Raw genomic sequence first — 25,434 nt, forward strand, 5'->3', positions numbered from 1 at the left:
GTCGGCCGACTTTAGCAACAGTTGCAATCTGCAAAGGCGCAGACACTATTCTTTGTTACAGAGAACATAATGCTCTTGTTCAGTGAGCAAACTGTGTTCATAGGAGAGACACATTGCAAGACTTGCTATCTTCTAGTTTCTATTTGTGAGCTAGAGGTCAGCTCTATCTAAAGGGGCCCAGTAAAAGGGGGCCGTGAAAGAGAGTATAATTCATGCCTCCGTTTATTTCTATAGTTTCTGTTGTCTCAGCGAGACCAGCTGGCACCTGGCTTGCTGATTAAATGCCTCTCTGCTCGCCTTCAAGGACTCGTGAGGGAGGAAATGTCTGTCTCGGCCGGTCTCTCATATGTAACTTGTGGCCTTGCTCTGTGCTGGAGCAGAAAGGAATTAAATTTATATTTGCAAAGCGTTTAAACAGAAAAGCAAGAGAAAGCAAAATGGCGTATTCTGTGCAATTAAAATGGACGCTCTATGGGTATGCAGACAAGTCTGTTCTGGTGGTGCTGGGCATATGATGCGGTTGGTTTTCGGCCAACATAATATACCGTCTATGCTATGGTAGGGTGTTTTTCTAGACTAACAAAACCTCCTCTTGGCCGTAAGCCAAACGCATCAACCATACATCGCATCTTCCTCTGACCAAGTATCTAATTCTGAACTATGCATACTACTGTAATCATCATCATCAATATCAATGGGCATAAACTCTTTCATAGTTTGCGTTTCGTAATTTGCATTCGGATCTACTTTGGAAGTTCGTTTTTCTGTCATCATGTGTATTTCAGTGCAAATAATTAGCAGGCAGTGTATGCAACAACAACATGTTAGGAAGATTCTGAGTACTGTTGCTAAAATTGCAACTAGTTTCCATCCCCATGAGCTTAGTAACTCCCAAAACCAGGAACTTATATTCAGTTCCCAACCACCTGTCGGGGGATGGAGGTCAGAGCTCAGGACGTGTAACTTTTTTATTGCCTCAAAAATTGTAGGGGAGGAGTCATTTACAAATCCGCAGCACGCTGACCCCACGAATTTACAAACGCCTCCACGGTCAGCCAAAACTAAATCAAGAGCCATTCTATTCTGAATTGTCATTAATCTAATTGCCTTCTCTTCTATGGTCATATTATACAGTATGTGAGTTGTTCCATTTATCGTTTTTTCTAGAATTATTGACAATCTTCTTATATTATAAGAGTTTATTGCTTGGCCCCAATATGGTATAAATGATTTTGTTATGTCTCCCGCAATAAATCCTGCTTCATTATCCCGCCGAGGCCTTGATCTAGATAATTTCGAAATATCTGATGTTCGGGAAAGGAATACCCCAGGGAAAAGGATTCCTAAGTAACATGTTCCACCCCAATTTCTAGGTAGCCAGGGATAAGCTTTTTCTCCTCATAAAAAATAAACTGGGTCACCTACATATATCAGTAGTTCTTCTCTCTCAAGTACTGCAATATTCATGCATCTATCAAATGTCCCTACTGGATAGAAACCTTTCTTTCGTAAGCAAAATGGAACAGTGTGGGGATTGTAATTTATTCTATATAACAGGGGCACTACATCTTTGTTCCCTACTGGGTTCATGTGAAACGTTATTACAGTTGACTTATAAGGCACATACAGTCTGTTTACTGGCGTTACTACTGGTTTTATTAATCTTGCTTTGTTAAATATGGTGCAACCTATGGGTTTCATTACCACTTTTTCAAATTCTTCTAGGTTTGTCTTGTCTAATTGACCTGTGTCACTCTTATTCCACTTTCCATAAAAGAGTGCACTTAATGATGTATAGCATGCTGTATTAAGGGGCAATGGCTGTACATACCAACCTATTCCTTTTCCGCCATGCTGGGGTAAATGCGTGCACACCCAGCAGTTAGTCTTGTTCAAGATTGAGTGAGTCATATTCATAATCAAAAGCAATGTGTTATTACCATAACCTTCCCTGTGTCTTTCTTCTATTGGAGGGAGAGTATAAGAGAGTACATGGACCGGACTGTCTGTGACAGATGCGTTTGTGGTAGGCAAAAGAGAACTCAATGGGTATACGCTCTCCAGATACCATAATACTGGGATAATGGTACATAGAATACCCAGAAGTGTTATAATCATTAACATTACTTTCTTACAGCAATTCTTTCTATATTTCTTTCTAGTCTCTATATTTATTACATCATCAGCGTTGGTGCAGGAGGGGGCAGAAGCAGGTATGGGCACCGTGCGTGATTCTTCTTCTCCAACAATGTTCGTTGTGAATACTTCTCACAGCAGCACTCGTTGAAACGCCAATATGTTCGAAGATGTTAACAAAGTGTTTTAGGCCAGTTCTCGGCAGCCTTGATTGCTAAACGTAAGGCAAGATTATCATGCTCTTGCACATTGCTCAAAAGACTCCAGAGCAAACATCAATTGCCATTGTACCATAAGCGCCACGATTGTTCGCACGGGGTGATCGACAAATGGATTTTTATTTTCAAAGATAGCACCGGGGAGCTGCGTTCCAGAGCACCCAGATTGGTACAGCCCCCATGCTCCACTTCCCTAGGGCTCTGATTCCCATTTAATCCGTGATGGGAATAGGGGCAACAACAAAAACACACAGATCAGATCACTTTCGATTTTGAGAACGTAGGTTGTACCTTATCACTCCAGGTACTGTGTGATCAATGAACAGTGCAGATGTACTTCCAGATGCAGACTCCGTCAACAGGTGACGATGCAGGCTTTATGTCAGCCTGTGGTGATTCAAATTCAGCTGGGCAAAGTTGGGGCACATTTAGCCCTTTCTCCTTTTTAGCAATCTTCTCAGGCTTTCTCTCAGGCTCAGGCAGAATTTGTGGCAGAGAACAGGCAATTGTGTCTTTCGAGTCGGAGGCAGCTGTTTCTTGCTGGTCGTCTGGGTCAGGCAGTTCTTTTAATGGCGATGGAATTCTTTTCGTGTGGGTGGCGTGGATCCACGCCTTACGACCATCCACGCGGACTGCAGTCTGTTTCCAAGAGTATCTGGTAAGGGCCACGCCACCTCGGTGCAAGTGATGATTTCCTGTTGACATTTTTCACCAGGATCCAATCGCCTGTCTGCAGACAATGCCCCGGGCCTGTATATCTGACAGGAAGAGCCTCCTGCACCTGCTGATGAATCAAACGGAGCTTCTGCGTTAAAATGTCACAGTATGTACTAAGCACAGGGTATTCAACTTCACTCTGGCGCCTGGGCTACGGCGCACACCAAACATTAGCAGGTCTCCCCATTACGATCTCGTATGGGGCGAGTCCAGTCCTTGCTTGCACAGACGTGCGCATGCACAACAAAGCTAAGGGCAATGCATCTGTCCATTTTAATTGACTTCCTGAACAGATTTTACTTATTTTGTTTTTTAAAATGTCGTTTTGACGTTCAACAAGACCGGCACTCATTGGGTGCCTGGTGGAATGGAATCGTTTATCAATCTGAAGTCCTGCACATATCTGTAATATCACGGCGGCAACAAAATGCGGGCTGTTGTCTGACCATATAACTCGTGGCAGGCCGAATCGAGAAAAATATTCTTTTAGCATTACTTTTGCTGTGCAGTCCTTTAGCGGGTATGCTTCCACACATTTACTGAATGCACAGACTACCACCAAGATGTATTTAAGATTCTGACATCTTTCCATTTCTATAGAATCAAAATGGATGACTTCAAAGGGCATATCGGGGGGGCCAAAACTACCTGTTGGATTGGCTGTTCCTTTTCCAATATTGTGTTGCAAACAAGTCATACAATCCTGAACTAGTCGCTCAGCATTTTTTCTAATGTTCGGGTTCTGCCAAACCGTAGCCAGATGCTGTATCATTTTCTTCGCACATATGTGAGTGGGGCTATGGGCCATGGTGACCATTGCAGTTACGTAGGAGTTGGGCAGCATCCACTTTCTACTTTCTTTGTCCACCCAACAACCTTCTACGTCTAATTCCGCTGAGCCCTCAGCCCACCCTTTTATTTCATCAGCAGTTGCTTCCGCCTGCATCTCTTTGACTGTGGCAATACCGTTCTCTATCATGCAGGGCACTTCTTCTGATTGTACTATCAACATTTTGGTGTGCAGATCAGTGACAGTTTGTTTTGCAATTTTGTCTGCAAATGTGTTTCCTTTTCCAACGTTACATGTTGTTCTCTTATGCGCCTCGCATTTCATTATTGCCAGTCCCTTTGAACACGTGAGTGTAGAGAACAATCGCGCTATCAAAGGGCCATGTTGAATTTTAGTTCCGTGTGATGTTCGAAAACCCCTCTCAGCCCAGAGTCGACCAAAATTGCGTACCACCCCAAATGCGTACTGACTCGGTATATATGTTTACATTCAAATTTTAAGAAATCTCGCATGCTCTTGTCAATGCTATTATTTCTGCGGCCTGCGCTGTATTGTATGGAATTCTTTTGCTCTCTACGATACTCTTCAGTGTCGTGATGGTATAGGCAGCAGTTGATGTGCCATCGGGTAATTTAAAACGGGAAGCATCACAAAACAGTTCTTTGTCTGGCTCTTTCTGTGGGGTGTCTGTTAGATCAATTCTCCCTTTCATTTCTTCTTCAGTAACCATTAAACAATCATGGGGTGGTGATTCATTCTCACCCTTGTCTTTATTGGGAGGGGGCATTAACTCTGCAGGATTCAAAGCGCAACATCTCTGAATTTGAATATGGGGTGCAAACAGGACAATTTCATATCTAGTCAATCTAGCTGATGTAAGATGTTGCGTCTGCGTTCTATTTAAGAGAACATCTACTGTGTGAGGCACCATCAAAGTTAAGGCGTGACCCAAAACCATTCCCTCAGTTTGTTTTACTGACGCGGCAGCCGCAGCGACAGCTCGTTAAAACAACGTGGCAAAGCGCATGCTACAGGATCCAGCGCGGAAGAAAAATAACCGCATGGTCTATTTCTTCCTACCTGCGTCAAAACAGCTGGGGAGCAACCCTCATTCTCATGCACAAATAACATCATAATTTGGTGTGCCAAAAACTGGAGCTGAGCACAAAGCAACTTTGAGCAGGTCAAATGCATTCTGACATTCCTCACTCCATGGCAAAGGCAAGGCAACATCCTTTTTTGTCAATGCCACCATTGGTTTCACAATCATTGCGAAATTTGCTATCCACTGTCGGCAATATGAAGCCATGCCTATTATGGCTCTGACTCCTTTCTGTGTCTTTGGAATAGGCATACCAGAGATACTCTCTATCCTTTCTGGTGTCAGTCTTCTTCCCTCTTTCGAAAGTAGGTAGCCCAAATAGGCCACCACCTTTCGACAATACTGGAATTTTTTCAAAGAAGCTTTGTCCATGCACTGCTAAATGTGTCAATAACCTGGTGGTACCCTTTTTGCAAATATCTTTTGAGTAAGCAGCAATTAATAGGTCATCAATGTTCTGCAGTAGAACACAACCCGCTGGTAGTTCTAACATGTCTAGTTCTTTTAATGCTCTGCTATAAATACTTGGGCTCTCAGTGTAACCTTGTGGAATTCATTTGAATGTGAAAGAACGCCCTCCTAGTGTGAAAGCAAATGGATATCTGCTATCCGTGTGTACTGGAATGCTAAAAAATGCATTCTTAAGATCGACTACTCTAAAATATGAAGCCGAAGCTGGAATCATTGTCAAAATGGTAGTGACATCTAGGACCAATGGAAATTGGGGATCCATTACTTTTTTCAGCGTGTGTAAATCAAGTATGAAACAATATGGTATCTCATTACCTCCTTTCTTATAAACTGGGAGAATCAGACTATTGCAGGTGCTACCACTTATCTCTTCAATCACGTTTCTTTTAACCAAATCTGAAACAATGCATTTCAATTCTTTCTCACCTTCCACTGAAATTTTATACTGCAGGATACGTGGCAATGTTACTCCCTCTTTCAAAACAACTTTCACCAGCTGTATTTTCAAACACCCAACATCATTATCTTTCATTACCCACATGCAAGTCGGTACCTTACTCAACTCTGTTGGCAGGGGTCTGGACAAGAATTGGGACACTGGCATTTTCTATTGTGAATTCGTCATAAACACTCCATCAGGAGAACAATGAATAACCACACTTAGTTTTTTCACCAAATTTAAACCCAATAGATTCTCGCCACAATCCTGTGACAAAAGGAACGATCAAAAATCTGTGAATGGACCTAGTGTTAAAGGCACTGACTGTGACACAGAGCCAATTACTGGGGTGCCTGCGAGCCCTACTGAAACATTCTTTTGCCCTGACAGTGGTATCTCCGGAACCAAGTGATAGTCTATTGAGCACTTCTGTGCACCTGTGTCCACTAAAAAGGTGTGCTCTCTATTCCCAACTTTCATTTCTATGTAGGGTCCTTTCTGATCAACGGGAATAGACACTGGTTCCGACCCCTGTCTTGGGCTGTGCTAGGGGCACAATACATCATCTGATGTAAAGACAACCAGAATAATAAGTATTTCATTGAGTATCAAAAACATTTCCATCTCCTGCTCCATTCTGCTGATTTTGATTCTGGCTCTGATGCTGGTTGTTGTTTCCTTAGTTATTCCGATTTTGTGGCATACTAGTGTTTCTATTTTGCCCCTGTGTTCCCGGGCGACCTCTGGTCCGTCTTCTCGGGGCATTCCCATTTCTATTCTGCAAATGTGGGCACTGTGCTCGCCAGTGACCCTCTTCTTTACAATATGCACATTGATTTAGCCCAATTGGGCCTCCGTGCATGTTCGAGTAATTCCCTCTCCCTTGTGTATTTCCTCTGCCCCCATTATTATTCGCTACTTGCTGTAGTAACACTCTTGTTTTTAGATTCACTCGATCTCTCACCTCTTTGTCTTTCTCTGAATTTACTCTATTCTCATAGTATTGTGCCATGTGCAACACTTCACTTTGTGATTTTGCTTGCCACGCACTTTCAGGTGTCATTATCAAATTTTGGATTTTCGGTAACAACCCTCTCGCATATTTGTCAACAAATAGTATTTTCCCAGGTTCACTGCTTAAATCTTGACCGCTAAAATCTGTAAACACTTCTTCAAATCTATTGAAATAGTCAGTAGCCAACTCATCTTTGCCTTGCACGCATGCAGTTAGTTTGTCCCGTATAATTCTTCTTTCAGGTACTATAACCTTCAATGTCTGTACTTTTCATGCCGGTAATGCTAACATATTTGACGATGGGTTTTCACCTACTGATCTGTCTGTATCTTCTTTGATTAAATTTTCCCAAGTCACACCCAAACTTTCATGATCATCCACATTCCTAATTTGCTTCCATATATCTCCTGGGAGAATTACAGGGAATAATAGGTCAATATCGTTCATATTAAAAATTGACGATTTCAAATAAGATTCAATTTCTTTATAGAATCCTGCCGGGTTCTTTCTTATATCGGGATTTGTTTGTTTTATATTATTCACCTCTTGTCTAGAAAAAGGGACATGTACATATTGTGCTGTGTAATGTGCTTCTGTTACCTGTGCTGGACCTCCATTAACGACAGGGATTTCTGTTTTCGGCACAAAAGTGGGAGGGACTTCTCTCCTCGGGAATATCGCACTGGCTCCCTCTCCTTTCTCTTTTATTAAGCACTATAGCTAGATCAAGGGATAGAGCAGTCTTCCCAGTTTCAGATAAACACGCTCTCTTGTATACTGTCATTAATTCAGGGGGGCAGCAGTCCTTTCTCAACATATTTATCTTGCAAATATTTAATCATTACTTGCAATGCTTTACTTTGCACCTCTATTGTATATAGTTCAAAAGTTTCATACACCTCCATTATAGGAATACTAGCATGCATAATCCATCTAAGCGCTTCTCGCGTACATATTTTCATTTCTTCACTAACCAGTATTGATGGCGGGAAAAATCACAGCTGCACATATGTTGCCGATCGTTGTCTCCCTCTTTTTACCTCTTTGTACCGAAACCCAGGAACACAAAACATCTCTGAATATACTTCATCAAGTTCATCTTTAAACTAAAATAGCCTGTCCACATGCTCCTTCATTTCTGAATCACTTTCTCTCAATCGTGAAAAGGCATTCAAATCCCGCAACTTCTGCGGCGGCATCATACCAGTTAATTGCATTCCAACAATACCTGTTTTTCGCTGAGCTTCTTATAATCATACATTGAACTCCGCGTCGATCCCTCATCATTGCCTTCAATGTATATTTCTGCCTCTTCTTTCAGCTCTCTTTCTCTCCCTGCTGATGGCACTACAGGTTATTCTAGCATTCCCTCTCTGTGCAGGCCCCGCCTCTTCAGCGCTTTCTTCTGATAGCTGCTGATTAAAGCTCGGTGGGTGGAGGGGGAAATGCGATCACGCGTTCAGGAGGGGCTGGTGCAGATGGAACAACTGGAAGGGGGGCTGGCAACTGAGACTGAGCAATGGGCACTTGTGTCAATTTTACTTTTAGGGCGTTCTTGCATTTTTTCATTTAAAATCATATTAATTAGTTCATCTGATGCATGCAACTCTTGTTGTGGATATATTTTTTCTATGCCTAATTGAAGACTCTGCCCTTCTGATATCCTCATCCCATTGTGTTTCTTCCTATTCTAGCGCTCTGTCTGCATTAGATCTGTGCCTACGTGCATGTTTCTCCCTACTTCTTAAACAGAGGTTAGCTTCCTTCCTCAAGTCTCTAATGACATCAAATGTCGCTGGGCGGGCTTTCTGGTGCAGCATCACTGATTCCAAAAGCTCTATTTGCGGCATCTCAAAACTACCATCTTTCGGCCATTGCAAATCTTCTACGTGTCTGGTTTGCCTATGCCAAATTTCACAAAACATTATTGCCCCTATTCCATGCTTCACATACATCTCAAATGCTGGCGACCCTACGGGTGGCGCAGCCTGGCCGGTTTCCAAAGATTGTCAATCGCAGTGGAAAAATCCCACTAGACAGGAAGACAATTTTCCAGGCATGTTTGATCTTATTCGTACCTTACCCTGGGCGTTTGATCTTGCAAGAGCAACTCTTTATCAGGGCTGTTTAAGAATCGGGGCACGACTCACCTGATCAATCAACTCGTCTCAAGACGCAATTCATCCGTAAACCGATGCAACCAAGGATCATCGTGTCTGCGTATCTTACTCAATCTGCCTCACTTCGGGTACCTCGCCTTCTTGCTCTCTTGGCGGGCGCGTCGATCAGGGAACGGTTGTGTACAGATCTGCAAAGGAGTCCCTCATCACTTTCACAGGGACGCCCCGAACACCTCTCGATCCCGGCTCGACGGCCTCGTCCTCGATTTGTTTTTTCAGCCTTCTTCAAATTTCAACATACACTATGGAGCAAATTGGGAGGGTCCCTATTTGGGTGCCATTTTTTGACGGGCCATGAAGACCCTCACATATGAAAACAAGGCACAATCAACATACACGAATTGATACGCCAGACACGAGGTTCAATTCCCAAAATCTAGGGTTTATTGCAAAGCAAATAGTCTCAGTCGGCCGGCTAGATCTCACGTCTCGCAACGTGCGTCACCCAGACCTCCTGAGACGCAAGACGGCGGGCATTCTACAACAGCGAAAAGACCATCATATTATCAGTTTCTGACACATCAAAACCGCCCATAATGTATCTTCATGTATCTTCAGGAGTAAGGGTTCAGTGATTGACAGTTGTGACGAGCATGACACCTTCTAAGACATTAATTTAGCAACAGTTGCAATCTGCAAAGGTGCAGACACTATTCTTTGTTACAGAGAACGTAATGCTCTTGTTAAGTGAGCGAACTGTGTTCGTAGGAGAGACACATTCCAAGACTTGCTATCTTATAGTTTCGATTTGTGAGCTAGAGGTCAGCTCGATTTAAAGGGGCCCAGTAAGGGGGGCCGTGAAAGAGAGTATAATTCATGCCTCTGTCTATTTCTATTGCTTCTGCGGTCTCATCGAGCTGGCAGCTGGCTTGATGATTAAATGCCTCTCTGCTCACCTTCAAGGACTCGTGAGGGAGGAAACCAATGTATTTCTCCAGCATTAGATCTTTCATGGATTCACATGCTTAGAATATTCCCCGTCGTCAGACTGGGACCCCTCAGTACATATATATATCGTTTTCCAATAGGAAAACTTCCGACACTTTTGTGTCCTATCTACGTCCTTTTAGGCCCCGCCTACGCATGCTCCGTAGGCCGTCCCAGAATAAGAGGCCCGCCCCCGCGGCTCCCCTTCAGATTTCAACCGTCTCCAAAGTAGTGGGATCTCCTCGCGTTGTCTTACTATTTTGTACAAGGTTGCATTATTGGAATTTGAGTAAAGAAAATGTCCTCCGTGTCAGGAAAAGCGCTGTTCCGTCCATGCGCGACGTGCGGCTTGAAAAAAGTTTACGAGGGGGACGGACATATGGATTGTATATATTGCCTCCACCCTCATCATTCGGCGGATAACTGCGACATATGCAAAGGGTTTTCTCAAAAAACCCTCAAAGACCGGAGTCGACGACTGGTGACATGGCTGAATGATGGAGTGGGGGCATACCCCCCCTTCGGAGGTAGGCTCCACACAATCGGCGAAAACATCACGCTGCGCTACCTCGTCGGAACCACCGGCGAAGAAATCTCGACCGACGGAAAAAGAGTCGTCTAGAAGTCACTCAACTAGAGACTCCTCGTCAAAGAAATCATCTTCATCAAAAAAGCATGAAAAGGAAAGGAAATCCTCCTCGGGCGATCATCATAGATCGACCACGAGTCGAGAGTCGAGTAAAAGCAAGCCAAGTGTGGAAAAGGCGGGACCGCCAAAACCACCTGCTAAGTCACCGTCGTCGATGGCGGTCCAGTCATCGGCCTCCACCCTGCCACTTCCGCAGGTGGCATCCACCGTCCCACCGACAACGGCGTTGACGATGGCCTCGTCGACGGGGGTCCTACAGGAGGCCTGGAGGCCTGAAGTTTTTGATCCGATCCCCCCGGATACTTTACTACAAGAACAGGCTGTGTTGCTGTCCTCGGAGGACGAGAACGAGAGAATAGCTGGCCCAGCAGACCTAGGGCTACGAGTGGCTGACAAGTCGTCGACGAGGGGATCCGTTATACCGGTATCTGCCCCTCTTCTCAATCCTCAATCTGTTTTGTCGTTGGAAATTCTGTCCACGCTTCAGTCTTTGTTACAGTCGTTGGACCAGAGACTACCTCAGGCAAACCTGCCACAGTCACCCGTCGACGAGCCGGGCCCATCCCGTCAACCGACGCACCTACGCAAGCCAATCTCAGCACTGGCACAAGAGGTAGGTGAGCTGCCAGTTTCGGAGTCTGACAGGGGAGCCATGTCGGATATCTCATCATCCCCCTCCAGGAATCCAACCTGGGAGTCAGAGGTGGAGTTGGAAACCCCTAGAAGCCCAGCTCACCCGTCCCCTCCGGACGACATTGCGTCATTCCATTCTATGATGGAGAAGGCATGCAAAGAATTTGGTTTGTCCCAGGAAGAACAGAAAAAGGACTGTTTTTTGTTCGACCACATGGGTAAGAGAAGGAGGTCGGTGTTCTCGATACCAATACTAGACCATGTGTGGAAGGAGGGGTTGCAGACAATGTGTCACCCGTTTTCAGAGCCGGCAGTGAAAGGATGCCTAGAAAAAAAGTTTAAGGCTCCAGAGTCTACCCCCAAGTGTTTATCCTCCCAACCAACGCCAGACTCAGTGGTGTCGGCGGCAGCAGCGAAGAAGGCGAAGGCCCAGCACAAGTGCACGACTCCGCCTGAAAACGAAGCGAGACGCCAAGATGCCTTTGGCAAAAAAGTGCTATCCGTGGGAGCGACCACAGTAAAGGCCGCAAACTCTCTGGCAATTGTAGCCAGATACGATAGGGAGATGTGGCACAGGCTAGCTCCGTTGTTTGATCATCTTCCGGAAGAGCATAGGAAGGCAGCGATGTTACTTGTCCGAGAGGGTGAGGAAGCCTCAAATCACGCAATAAACATTGCGGTGGACCTCGCTGAGTCAGGCTTCAAGCAAGTCAATAATGGGGTCGTATTACGTCGACAGTCATGGCTTAAGTGTACCTACTTCAGGCCAGAAGTACAATACAAAGTTTTAGATATGCCCTTTGAGGGAGACCTTCTTTTCGGTGAGAAGGTGGACGAAGCCCTAAAGGGAATGAAAGAGGATTCGGACACGGCACGTTCATTGGGTGCCCTCCAGAGTGGCAGAAGCTACAAGTCTTTTCGTCCCTTTAGAGGGGCTTCAGGTAATTCAAGATTCTCTGCGTCTGGAGACAGATCCTTTGGCAGATCGTCTTACCCCTCCCAGGGATACAGACGTGCCTACCAAACGGCAAACCGTCGCCGGAACTTCCAGACTTCCAGAAAAAGACCATCATATCCGTCGTCGTCGAGAGAAAAGCAAAATAAAGATCAGCAGTGACATACAACACACCGTTCTGGGGGGAAGAGTTTCAGCATATGTCGACGAATGGGAACGAATAACGACGGATCAATGGGTGCTGGATACTATAAGAAACGGACACTCTCTACAATTCAAGCACAGCCCTCCGCAAATTCCACCTGCGTTCACCGATCATTCCCATCTGAAGATACTGCAACAAGAGGTAACACTCATGTTAGCAAAGGGCGTGATAGAATTAGTTCCAACATCACAGAGAGGTCAAGGAGTCTACTCAAGATATTTTGTCATAAAAAAGCCGAACGGCAAATGGCGTCGCATTTTAGACTTACGCGATCTCAACAAGTCTTTAAAGAGCCTAAAATTCAAGATGCTCACTCTGCAGGAAGTGATCCGCGCCGTTCAAGAGGGGGATTTTCTAGCGTCCCTGGATTTACAGGACGCGTATTTCCATATTCCAATGTGTCGGAAACACAGGAAATTCCTAAGATTTGTAATAGGGCGGACTCACTACCAATTCACAGTTCTTCCTTTTGGGCTCAAGACCTCCCCCAGAACGTTCACGAAATGCCTGGCTCCAGTAGCGGCCTGGCTAAGGAAGCAAGGCCACCATGTATACCCATCCCTCGACGACTGGCTGATAAGGTGATCCTCCCCAGCGTCGACCAACACAAGTTTACAAGCCACCATGCAGCTTCTACAACAGCTGGGATTCGCCATAAACTTCGAAAAATCCTCTCTGCGGCCATCGAGAACGCTGGTATTCCTGGGGGCACAGTTCGAGACCCAGTTAGGGCTAGTGAAACCTTCTCTCGACAGAACCTCAAGACTCAATCAACAAGCGTGCCGACTACGGCGAAACACCAAGATCTCAGTGAGAAAATACGTTTCGGTCCTAGGGGCAATGGCATCCTGCATCCATCTGGTGGAAAACTGTCGCCTATTCATGAGGCCAGTCCAGGAATTCATCGCGGACCGATGGACGCAGGCTCAAGGATCGTGGTCAGACAGGATAACCATCGACGACGACAAGCTGCTTCGGACCCTTCAGTGGTGGCAGAGTTTCACTATCTGAACAACGGTGTACCCCTACAGGAGCCGGAGTTTCAGCGAACCATAGTCACGGATGCGTCCCTAACCGGATGGGGAGCTCACATGGGTGCTCTCCAAACGCAAGGTCGCTGGTCTCCAAGGGAGTCACTCCTACACATAAACGTGTTAGAGCTCAGAGCAGTACGATGGGCCTTGAAGGCATTCCTACCACACATCAAGGGTTCGCGAGTACGAATACTGACCGACAAACGGCCATGTTTTATCTGAGGAAACAAGGAGGGACGCGATCAAGAACTCTTTCCATAGAAGCCCAGAAAACATGGCATTGGGCATTAAAGCACGAAATTTCCATCGTGGCTCATCACCTCCCAGGAGTGAGGAACTCCCAAGCAGACTCCCTCAGCAGAAGCATGGCCCAGATACACAAGTGGGAAATGGACACAGTTCACCTGATGAAAGTGTTCGAGAAATGGGGTGACCCCCCTCTGGACGCCTTCGCGACCAAAGACAACAAGAAATGCGAGCAATTCGCAAGCAGATGGCCTCAAGAGGGTTCCATGGGGGAGGCATTCTCCTTCCCATGGACGGACATGTTCCTCTATGCTTTTCCCCCGTTCCCCCTCATACGGAGGACAATACAGTGGATACGCAGATACAATTGCCGGGTAATTCTAGTGACACCATACTGGCCAAGGCAACCGTGGTTCTCTGACCTGCTTCACCTGTCGCTGGAACATCCCATAGCGTTTCCGAAAGTCCCGAACCTACTATCCCGGGACAAAGGCACGATGTGGCATCACGACCCGGACAGTCTCAACCTTACAGCCTGGCTCCTGACTTTTCGGAGTTCGGTGCTTTAGACGTTTCGGAGGATTGTCAAAAAATTCTGCAGGCGGCTAGAGCCCCTTCTACAAACAAATCTTACTCCTATAAGTGGCGGAGGTTCTGTGAATGGTGTAGAGGACAACAGGGCCTACAACCGTTGTTGGTGACGCCGGAACAAGTTCTACCTTACCTGCTCCTCTTGGCGGAGAGGGGATTATCCGTCACATCAATAAAGGTGCACCTGGCGGCCATCTCAAGTTTCACAAGGAAGAGGCAGTCGTCTCCTCTATTTAGCAACAGACTTGTAAAACACTTCATGAGGGGTTTATTTCGAGCTTTTCCCCCGGTAAAACGTTTCCCCCCGACTTGGAGTCTCAACACAGTGTTGGCAGGCTTAATGAAACCGCCTTTTGAGCCTATGGCCACGTCCGACATAAAATTCATTTCGTGGAAGTTGGCATTCTTGATTGCTATCACATCAGCTAGAAGAATCTCGGAACTGCAAGCGCTGTTCGTAGACCCGCCATACCTAAGATTCTTTAAGGACAAAGTAGTCCTGGCAACTAATCCTCTGTTCGTCCCAAAAGTTCCAACAGTGTATCACAAACACTCGTCCATTGTTCTCCCTACTTTCTTCGCCACACCATCATCGGCAGCAGAAAAAGCTCTTCATACCCTGGACGTTAAGAGGGCTCTGAAATTTTACCTACATCGTACACAGGAACTCAGGTCTACTCGACAACTGTTCGTCGCATATGGTCTGTCGACGAGAGGAAAAGCAATCTCTAAACAAGGATTGGCTCGATGGGTCTCCTCGACGATTGCGTTTTGTCACTCTAAGGCCGGAAGGCCACTGCAAGGACATCCTAGAGCCCATTCTACAAGATCGATGTCCTCCTCAACAGCTTTATGGGCAGGAATTCCGCTGACGGACATATGCCAAGCTGCGGCATGGTCAGTGCCCCACACGTTTACCCGCCACTACTGCCTTGCCAGGCAGCATGCGGACGAGGTGCAGATGGGAAGAGCTGTCCTGCACCATCTGCTTCAGTAAGGTAAGCTCCACGCTGTGGAGAATCTGTTGTCTACCTTTTTAATGACAGTATACTTTATGTGGGTAAGGTTATATGAGTTAACTTATTCCTACTGTACATATGCATTGTGTAGTATGGTGAGGGTATATTACATTACATTCTCACCGCCGTCTCAAGTGTTACTGCTATACAATCTATTCTAAGCATGTGAATCCATGAAAGATCCAATGCTGGAGAAGGGAATAGTTTCTTACCTGTAACTCCATTTCTCCAGCATTGGTATCTTGCATGGATTCACATGCGCCCGCCAACCTCCCCGGAATGTAATGTATTTGATTGATAAGTTTAACCCTTCCTACTTTGGAGGGGCCGAAATCTGAAAGGGAGCCGCGGGGACGGGCCTCTTATACTGGGACGGCCTACGGAGCATGCGTAGGCGGGTCCTAAAAGGACATAGATAGGACACAAAAGTGTCGGAAGTTTTCCTATTGGAAAAGGCTATATATGTGTACCGAGGGGTCCCAGTCTGACGACGGGGAATATTCTAAGCATGTGTTTGTTGTGTGTTTTGGTTTCCTGTTGTTTTGTCTTAATGGTTGAGTGTCAGGAATTTTTGTTCAAATTGTATTTGTTTTTTACAAATATCGATGTCCATGTATTCAGTATTATTTTGTTTCTTTCTAAGTTTCTTTTAGATTTTGCAATCTGAACACGATGCGATGTACTGGAGATTGTTTTTCTTTGTTTGTTGTTAGAATCTTTAAATAAAGTGATTTAAAATGGACGCTCTATGGTTCTGGTGGTGCTAGGCATATGATGCGGTTCGCTTTCGGCCACCATAATATACCCTCTATGCTATGGTAGGGTGTTTTTCTATACTAACAGTAGCGTGGAAAGACAAGTACGGCTGCTTGCAAGAGATGGCCTGGATCTACCCGACCCAACTGGCTGAGGTGTTGGCCACCAAAAAAGCAGTCGTCTACGAGTTTCAATTCCATCACGGTTGTGACTAGTCTGCAACAGGGTTTGCAAATATTGGTGTGCCCCTGCCTGTATCTCCAACGAAAAAAAAAAACCTGAGTGCAACAATCCACTCTACTGTGGATGTCTGATTTTAATTCCCCAATGTCCAGGCTCCTTATTTGTGAGGTCTGAGAACTATTAATCTGAAAGAGGAGACTCACTTCACTTTAAATGTACAAACATTGATGATCAACAAAAAGGAAATCCAATGAAGAGTAAATTAATCTTTAATTCTTCATCCAGGTCCTAAAAAATTATATAAAATACAGAATATACAGCTTGTTCTAAATCTGGTGTCAAAAGAGAACAAAAAAACCCATAGAAGGTCAAGTGTAAATCAAATCCGCAGTCTGCAGCAGGGAACCGTTGCCGCTCTTGATCCCACCTTCCGTTGGATCGCTACGTCATGTGAGGCTGCAAACCGAGTTTGGGGTCTAGGACACACACACATACACACAAAGACACGCCATGTCTGAGGCCAAGAAGAAGAGCCTCTTCAAGGCCTGTTACAGATGCAGTCAGAAGAATGTCTTCATCGGAGAACGCCACCAACAGTGTATTTACTGCCTGCACCCGGACCATGATGTGAAAGGATGCCCCATCTGCCAGTCTTTCTTCACTAAGACTAGGAAGGATCTCCATCAGTCTTAAGTCAATAAATAGTTAAAAAAAAAAGAATTGTAAAAAAAAAAGATCGATTTAGAAAGACTGATCTGTGACCACACGCCAGGACCCGGAAGCGCCATCGAGGGAGAACGGGTAAGTGTGTGGTTGGGTGTGTGTTGCGTGTATATATGTTGGGGGAGGCTTAGGTGGGGAGTGAGGCGGCAGGGGGTTGCGGGAGGGGGGGTTCGGGGCAGTCGCCTTTTTGCTTTTTGTTGCCCGCCTAAAATTGCCTGAAAAAAAAAATTGGTCTTTTTGGAAGGCGACCTGCAAAAAGCGGGAAAAAAAACATTGAACCTTGCCCATCAGCTCCTGGTGTCATGGAAGAAGGAAGGTAAGGCCTCTGACTCGGCATCTGTGTGCAGTCATGCCTCTGCCAGGGCTACAGCTCAGAAGAGCGTACTCCCTCTGGCAAGACGTTGAGATTCTTTGACGCTTCCAAGGGGGAAAAACCTAAAAAGGTGACGTTGTTGCATGCTCCGACCTCCTCGTCGACAAAGTGCAGCAACATTTGTTTATTCAATTTATTTATTTGCATTTATAAAGCGATTAACGGCCCTGAGGCATCGTGGCGCTGTTACAGAAGGCTTACTTGGTTACATAAGTGCTTACCTTAAGTGTATAGTTAGGTACAGTCGATCAGGTAAATGCAACACATTACAAGCCACACCTCATGTTACGGGGGGCTCAAAGCAAAGAATGCAGGAAAAATATTATAGTCAAAGAGGTGACATTGGATTTTGAGCATCACAGGCGACCAAGGGGAGAGGTTGGGGGGCCCACAGCATCACAGGCAACCAAGGGGAGAGGGTGGGGGGCACGCAAGAATCACAGGCGACCAAGGGGAGAGGGCGAGGGGCACACAGCATCACAGGCTACCATTCGTACCTGTAGCAGACAGGGGCCTTGTTGTGGGCCTTAGGTTGTGTTAGCCGGCTCCCGCCTCCCTGTTGCTCAAATTGGGCCAACTGCAACCAATGGGAAGGAGGGAGCCGAGGCAGCAGCACAAGAAGAAATGGAGTGGCCATGTTTGCAAGGCCAAACTCTCAATACAGGCAGGGCTGCAAGATGCCTTCAGAGTGGCATAAAGTCAAAGAAGAGATAGCAGGCACAAAACGCTGAACCTCTGGAGTTTGCACAGCAGTTGCTTGCAATTTCAGGTGGCATTTCGTTTTAAAATAAAGAAAGAATACTGCACCAACGTGCGCTTTGTAAATAAATGTTGGGCTTACTCCAGTATCCATACATGATGTGAAATGCGACGAGGAGCAGGATGGAGTGCCCCAAACGACATCATCGCATAGAGTTGCAGGAGAAGCATCTCAGTCACCTGGATCGGCGAAGGGCACAAAGGGAACCCTTTCTTCGGCAAGCCGGAGATTATCCACTCCGTCAACCTGTCGAACCGGCGTTCATTGCGGTCGGGCGTGTCATCGCCGACGTCCCAAGGCCATCCTCGTCGACAACCCCAATCATCGTCGTAGTCAACGAAGACTCCAATCGTCCGCCAGGCCGGCAGCACTGGTTTGTCATGTGTACAGGCTTGACGACAGCAAGCACCATCTCTACGGTCACGACAGCTATCTCACTGGTAGAATTTCCTCCAAGGCCTCCCCCAGACCCGGCAGGGTCTGTTCTGTCTGCAGTGCCTTCTCCTGGTGTGCCTGTGCTGGGCACCTTACTGAGAGGTTCCAGCAGTGAGCAATAGGCACCACAAGATCTCTTTTCTGCCAAAGACCACAAGGGCCCCTCCGCTGCCTACCCCATCCTGTTGTGAGGCCTCCCAGGGTCATGTGTCCACCCTATCTCAGCTCCTTCCATCCTGTCGGATGAGGAAGCTCTTGAAGATGTGGACCCACACCATAATGAGGGTGGTGTTGGCCTGCTTCCACAGCCGGCTCTGCGGCGTGCGCGACAACTTAAGCCTGCTCAACCTACGAGCCCCTGGCCTCATGCACCAATCTTGATGCCTCAAGCTCCAAGAGATCCATTGCCAAGATTCAGTAGCGACTACCATGTTTGGCTTCTAGTCCTCCTGTGGTGCCAGTCCACCAAGACAATCTCTGCCCCACCCGGCGCCACCTCCTCCAGTGCTGTCCTAGGAAAAGGTCCAAAGGCTGTCCGTTGGAGTGGTGACAGTCCAGTCCATCGAATCCTTGTTGGGGATGATATCCTTGTGCATCCATCTGGTCCCTCATTGCAGGCAGCAAACAAGAACGCTTCACGAGTTCCTGGAAGCCAGGTGGAAGCAAATCTCCGGCTCATGGAATAACAGGATAGCCCTCGATCAATATTTCTGCCAAACCCTGCACTGGAGGTCCATTCGATCTTGCAGTGAGGTCCCTTCAGGACCCCTGCGCATCAGGAGGCGGTCACTACCGACGCTTCGCTGGAAGGTTGGGGTGCCCACACAGGCTAGATATATGCCAGAGGCCTATGGTTTCCGGAAGAGAAGGCGTTGCATATTAACGTCATTGAACTACGGGCAATTTTCTTTGCTCAAGTCTTTCAAGCCTCTGCTCTTGGGAAAGATGGTCAGGGTCTTCACAGATAATAAGTCTAGCATTTACTACATCAAGAAGCAGGGCGGGACGAGGTCGGCCATCCTCTCTGGAGGCACAGAACCTGTGGTGCTGGCTTTTGCTCACCAGATGTTTCTGGAGCTGTTCCACTAGTCAGGCGTTCAAAAAACTATTGCGGACCATCTCTACAGGGATCTGTGTTTCTGCCATAAGTGGGAACTCCAGTAAGATCAAGCCTTTGATCTTTAGTGATTGGGGCCAGAATCAGATCGACCTGTTCGCGGCATCAGCCAATACCAAGTGCAGTCGTTTGCCCAAGTATGCAGGTAAGGAGTTTGGGGGACGCCTTCTTGTTCCCTTGGGAAAGCCTATTCCTTTACACATTCCTCCGAATTCTGCTGCTCCTACGTGTGATTAACACAAACTATCCCTCTGCAAAATGATCCTCATTGCACCGTGGTAGCCCAGACAAATCTGGTACCCAGACCTTTTTCACCTTTCAGTGGTTATGCCTCCTCTTCCGGACCTGCTATCCAGAGAAGGAGGGACAATCCTACACCATAACCCAGCGCTCCTGAACCAGTCGGCCTGGCTCCTGCAGCCTTAGAATTTGGGCATTTCTCGCTGCTGTTGGAGTGCAAGAAGATTCTAGCCAAGTCCAGGGCTACGTCTACACTTGCATGCTATATACACAATGGAGGCGCTTTAAAGTGTTTTGTCAGTAACAGACGATCTCAAAAGCACGACACAGCACCGCTACTTCTGCCTTACCTCCTCGCACTGGTTAAGGCTGGCCTTGCCCATCCATCCATCAAAGTGTATAAACTACTGTTTCCAAGAGTAGTAAAGTGGAATTGACTTTACTTGTGTTTTCCTTTGTCTACCTTCTCATGTAAAATGTCGGTTTCCCTTACTACATTTAATGGCTGGTGGCAATGGTATTAATTTTCCTACCATTGTGCGTTTTTACCACAGGCTGTATCCTGAGCTGCAGTATTGCACCCATGGGTGCCTATTTTTTCAAAATGGCCTGGTCTTCTTTTTTGCCATTTCTTGTTTGTAAGGTCCTCCTTGAGATTTACTCTGCAAACCAAACCAGGTTTGGTCCCTTTGTTAGTTTTCTCTTTGGTGGGATTCATGGGTGAAGCCCGCCTCTGGCTCCAGCGTGTCTGGCAGGGCAGGAAACGAGGGAGGTTTCTGAAATTCACTTTGCTTAGTCTCCTTGGTTATAGGAATGCACCCAAAGGTGATTGGCCGGCTGGCTATCCTTGGAGGACAGCCACCCTGTGGTGTGACACTAGGCTGCGAATGAAAGGGTCATACTCGCATAAAAGGCAGGGTCTTTTGCAAGGAAGGTGGAGTCGACCACTGGACGAAGAAAAAACTGGAAGAGATGCTTGCAGCACCCTCCTGAACTGTTGGTTTGCCTGGTGAAGCCCTGCTGTAGTGCTGATGCTCCATATTTCGCATTGACTAAAGAATCCTGTAACGGACGACTTCTCCCCTCTGGTTGGTGAGACCAACTGACCCCAAGACGAACTTGACTGGAACCCCTCTCCCTGCTGGCTGTACTTCTTCGCTGCAGCTGAAACCAAGTGCCAGGGGACAGGAACACCAGAATCGAGTGCATCATTTTTAAACCGTACCCGAGCTCCAGAAAGATCCCTGGGCTCCCTCGAAGCAGGGCTAACCAAGCCTGAGCCACCTCAACATAGGGCTGGACCCCAGAAGCAAGGAAAATCCACAAGGTGTCCAATCGCACAGCAGAGTGGCTCTCCTTGCCGGACAGCCAGCCGGCCAATCACCTTTTGGTGCATTCCTGTAAGCAAGGGGATTAAGCACAGGGAGTTTCAGGTACCTCCCTCACTATCTGCCCCTGCCAGACGTAATGGAGTCAGAGGTGGGCTTCACTCGTGAATCCCGCCAAAGACAAAATGAACATAGGGACCAAACCTGGTTTGGCGCGCAGAGTAAATCTCAAGAAGGACCTTTCCAGCAATAATTGGCAAGAAAATAAGACCGGGCCATTTTGACAAAATGGGCACCCATGGGTGCTTTACTGCAGCTGCGAATACAGCCAACGGTAAAAACACACAATGGTAGTATAAAGTAAACTACTGCCACCAGCCATTAATTGTAGAAGGGGTAACATAAAAATGTTTAGAAAACTAGACAAAGGGGATACTAAGTTACCCCTCCAGCACCCTATGGTAAGCTAGTGTGTGCTGGGTCTAGAAAGTAACAAATTGTAAGTAAAGTCAATTTCACTTTACTGCTCTTGGAAACAGTAGTTTATCCAAGAGAAGATAGTTAAACCTTTGGGAAATCTAAGATACTACCCTGTGTCACTGCACTAAAGAATGTTGTGTGTCACAATGCAAAGATGATGCTTATGGAGTTTGTTAGACTCCAAAACCAAAAAGAAACAGTGTTAAATCACAGAAAATTACACAAGAGAATGTGAAAAAGGTCTCACTCTCTCCATGTTACAAATTAAAAAGTCCTAAAGCCCAGCAAAAGTGCTGGGGGTCTCTAAGGTAGAGAGGAAGTAGCACATTTCTGAGAATTCTCCCTAACAATCGTCAAAATAATAGTTGATTGCTCAAGACGCATTGGGCCCTGTGTGTGTCAAATGAAGTAAGACCCCCAAAACAAATGGTAGAAACCAGCATATGTAACAGATAATAAATGTTGCTTACAAAGGCAAACATTGTCCCATGGATAGCTTACGTGTTACACACTCAGCACTGACATAGGGCAAGTCTGCACATAGCAAGTTGGAATCCCAGCCTAATAGTCTATAAATAGAGAAGAATTAATTTGTTAAATTATACAAGCTTTTAGTACAGTACTTCGAAGTGTGAAGAATCAAGTGCTACATAAAAACCTGATCTTGTAATTATTTATACTTTGGCAGTGCTGTTGAAAGCTGAAAAGATTAAAGAATGCACTACTGATGTGGGTAACTATTTAATGCAATGTTCTTTCTGGTTTGTGTCATAGATTGTTTTTGTTTTCTTTAGCTAAGAAGCAGTCCTGACATAACCAAATTGTCAGTTAATGAAACGGAAGATGAAGAAAATCAGAATGTGCCGATTGCTGAGGAGGTAAGCATGTGCTCCTCAAGTGGTGTGAAAAGAGTTGATATTTGCATGCAATGTTATCCCACCAGTATGGCTATCTTCTTGGAAGTCACATGCTTTGAAGATTATGGCAGTCAGATGGATGATCTTGAAACATAACCATCACCGTTTTCTAAAACCAAAAGTGGAATTCTGATAATTACGTATAATATTGTGCTACCTGTAAAGAAACACTGCGAGCAAGCATCTTTGTTGTAGTATTAGGAAAGGTTTTCTTTTTGCAACTTTCTGTGACTGGTCAAAATTGTGAGGACGAACAACTTTGTAAAGGTTTTTCATAAGATGCCATTTTATTAACTTGGATTTGACAAATGCCTCACTATGCCTACCCTAACAAGGATTTCCCTGCCTTTCAAAGTAACTGAAAGAAACACTCTAACACAAGAAATCTGTCCCTCACGCTTTTTCATACAACAACTTAACAATATAATGGATGGCAATTCATATCACAACTAAGTTATATTTAGTATGTGTTTGCTAAATGTTACTCCTTGTAACCTGGGTGCAATCCCCTTGCCCAGAGTCGACAGGATTTTTACTCCACAGTTCAAAATTGGTCTTTTTCATCTTGTTCAAATAATAAAATTCCTCTTGTTTCAAGAAAGTCTCTTCTCGGTCTTGTATCAATCGTTCCAAATATTCAACCAGTCTTTATCTCTCCATTGGTGGTAGAGGTCAACACAACATCTTTCAAATATGATTTTCCACTGTTGATCTGTATCAAGAAAACGATTCTTTTTCAGGATGACAATTCACAACATCTTTTAGTTGTTCTGCCACTTCTTCTCAGAGACCTATACCTGGTCCACTAACCTGCCAGGTCTACTACTACAAAGTCTCTGCCCTGGTGTTCACGCCTGCCGGGACAAATCAAAACTTCTACTACTACTATAAGTACTTCTGTGATGTGAATTACTTCAACCAAAGTCTTTTAACTTTCCACATCAGTTTTGACTACTTCACTTTGGAAGACATGAAGCACATCAGTGCAGTTTATTCCACACTTGTGATTGCACATGCAATATGGTTCTCTCTTCCTCATTACTTCCCATCAGGAAGTCGGCTCACTTCTTTTTCCCACCGCACCTTTAACCAGTGGCTAATAATGGCTTGTATTCCAACTCTCTTCTTTGGCTTGGACAATGCTTGTTTGGGTAATTTTCACCTTGTTTCTCTCATTTTGGCACTATGACTCACAAACAACTTGGTTCTTAGTTGCACCTTTGGCTTTGGCAATGGTGGTTCTGATACCCTTGACTTGATATTGCCCCCCTTTGATACTGTGAAAGTCTATAACCTTCACCCGTATTATGATATCCTTCTTGCCCATAGTTCTCCTGCCATTTTAGCTTCTTGGTATCAGTTCGGTGTTCAAAGGTATTAAATTGGACAAGCGGGCGATCCCGGAGCGTTCCGGCGTCACATACTTGTAGTGAACTCACCGGGTATTGCACATGTGTCTGCTCGCTCTGCTGCCTCCAGGTCCTCTGCCTTCTCTGCTGCACACTGCCCAGCAACTTGCTTTCTTCTGTTTCCTGTGGCCCACGCTGATCGGGAATGGATTGTTCCTCACTCCAGGGACATTTCCCGCTGCGTGACCTCTGCATCTGTGTTCTTCAGGGGGAAAGCTTTCACCAGCAACACTTCCCTCTGTGCATCCTCTGCAGACAGGGTCATTGAAGGGAGAGACCCTCTGGGAAGCAACCTTCAATCTGCTAATCGTGGCAGCTCCAATGCCTCACACAGTTTCCTTCAACTGCAACTTGAAGTTACGGCATTCACTCCACCTTCCACTACGGATCTCTGCTACTCTCTATTGCAAAAACCTGAGAGGGTCTTTTATACATCCCAGTCTCCCTCAGGTGTGGGTCATTATGGTAATTAGGCTGCCACTAGCAATCTTGAGCCTCTGCCTCCCCCTTCTTCGTCCCAGTACTTAGAGCATTGTGGGACATGAAGTCCTCAATGTTCAAATCCCCTTTTCCTTTTACAGTAAGCCATTAGGATAGTATGGTCCTCTCGTCTCCCCTCTCCATGTGATCCTCCCGCAGAACACCACCCCCAGGGTCAGGAAGTGTCTGCCTTTCCCTGGTCACATGGGAAGGGTCCCATGTCAGGTTTCCAGAGGAAATCATCTCAGATTCATCACATTTCCCTCCATAATTTTGTTTGGGACTACATTCTTTTTGCTTTGTTTATTATCCTTACCCGACTTTTTGAAGGGAAGTAAAGCCTTAAGCATCACCGGTCCGATAGCACAGCGAGTAGAGTGCCCCCTTTGACATCTGTGCAGAGCCTGCAGACGCAGGTTCGAATCCCAGCAAGGCCAAACTCAGCCTTTCATGCTTCCGAGGTCGATAAATGAGCAACACACACCGTGGGTAATAATAAGCAGGCCAGGAAATCCCATATAAGGGCTTGGAAAACTGCTGCTTTAGCGGGCTAGTGTGCCTTTGTGTTTGGCAGTCCAAGTCCACATCCCTGGTGCCCGAAAGTCTGCTGCTGAGGCAGATGTGAAACCAGTAGTTGTCCCAGATTAGACAACTACTGGCTGTTTCACTGGTGCATTGATGAGCTTGGACTTGTTTTCAGCTCCAAGTTTGCATAAGAGGACTCCTCCATCAGCCATTCCTCGGATCTACATTGGAGCAAAATTATTTCGAAGAAGAGCCACCTGTTGACGACCCGAGGACATCTGCCTCTCCCCCACGTCCTCCATAGGATAACATTGGATGCAAAGCCCTTTGTCTCCTATCTCACTGTTACTTATCTTTGGTCATTGAACCTGGGGAATGTAT

The 25,434-nt window shown here is 46.0% G+C and overlaps 1 protein-coding gene across 2 annotated transcripts in view; it reads left to right on the top strand.

Annotated features, from left to right (window-relative positions):
* EPS15 (epidermal growth factor receptor pathway substrate 15) overlaps positions 1-25,434 on the top strand; it is a 1,698,287-nt gene that overhangs the window by 1,118,820 nt on the left and 554,033 nt on the right. For both annotated transcript variants that reach the window (XM_069642214.1, XM_069642213.1), the window contains exon 17: positions 22,517-22,600. In XM_069642214.1, the coding sequence (XP_069498315.1) occupies positions 22,517-22,600 (84 nt within the window). The remainder of the gene's footprint in view (positions 1-22,516; positions 22,601-25,434) is intronic.

This window comes from Ambystoma mexicanum, chromosome 1q (genome assembly GCF_040938575.1).
Source record: "Ambystoma mexicanum isolate Mex_15411 chromosome 1q, UKY_AmexF1_1, whole genome shotgun sequence".
Taxonomy (NCBI): Eukaryota; Metazoa; Chordata; class Amphibia; order Caudata; family Ambystomatidae; genus Ambystoma; species Ambystoma mexicanum.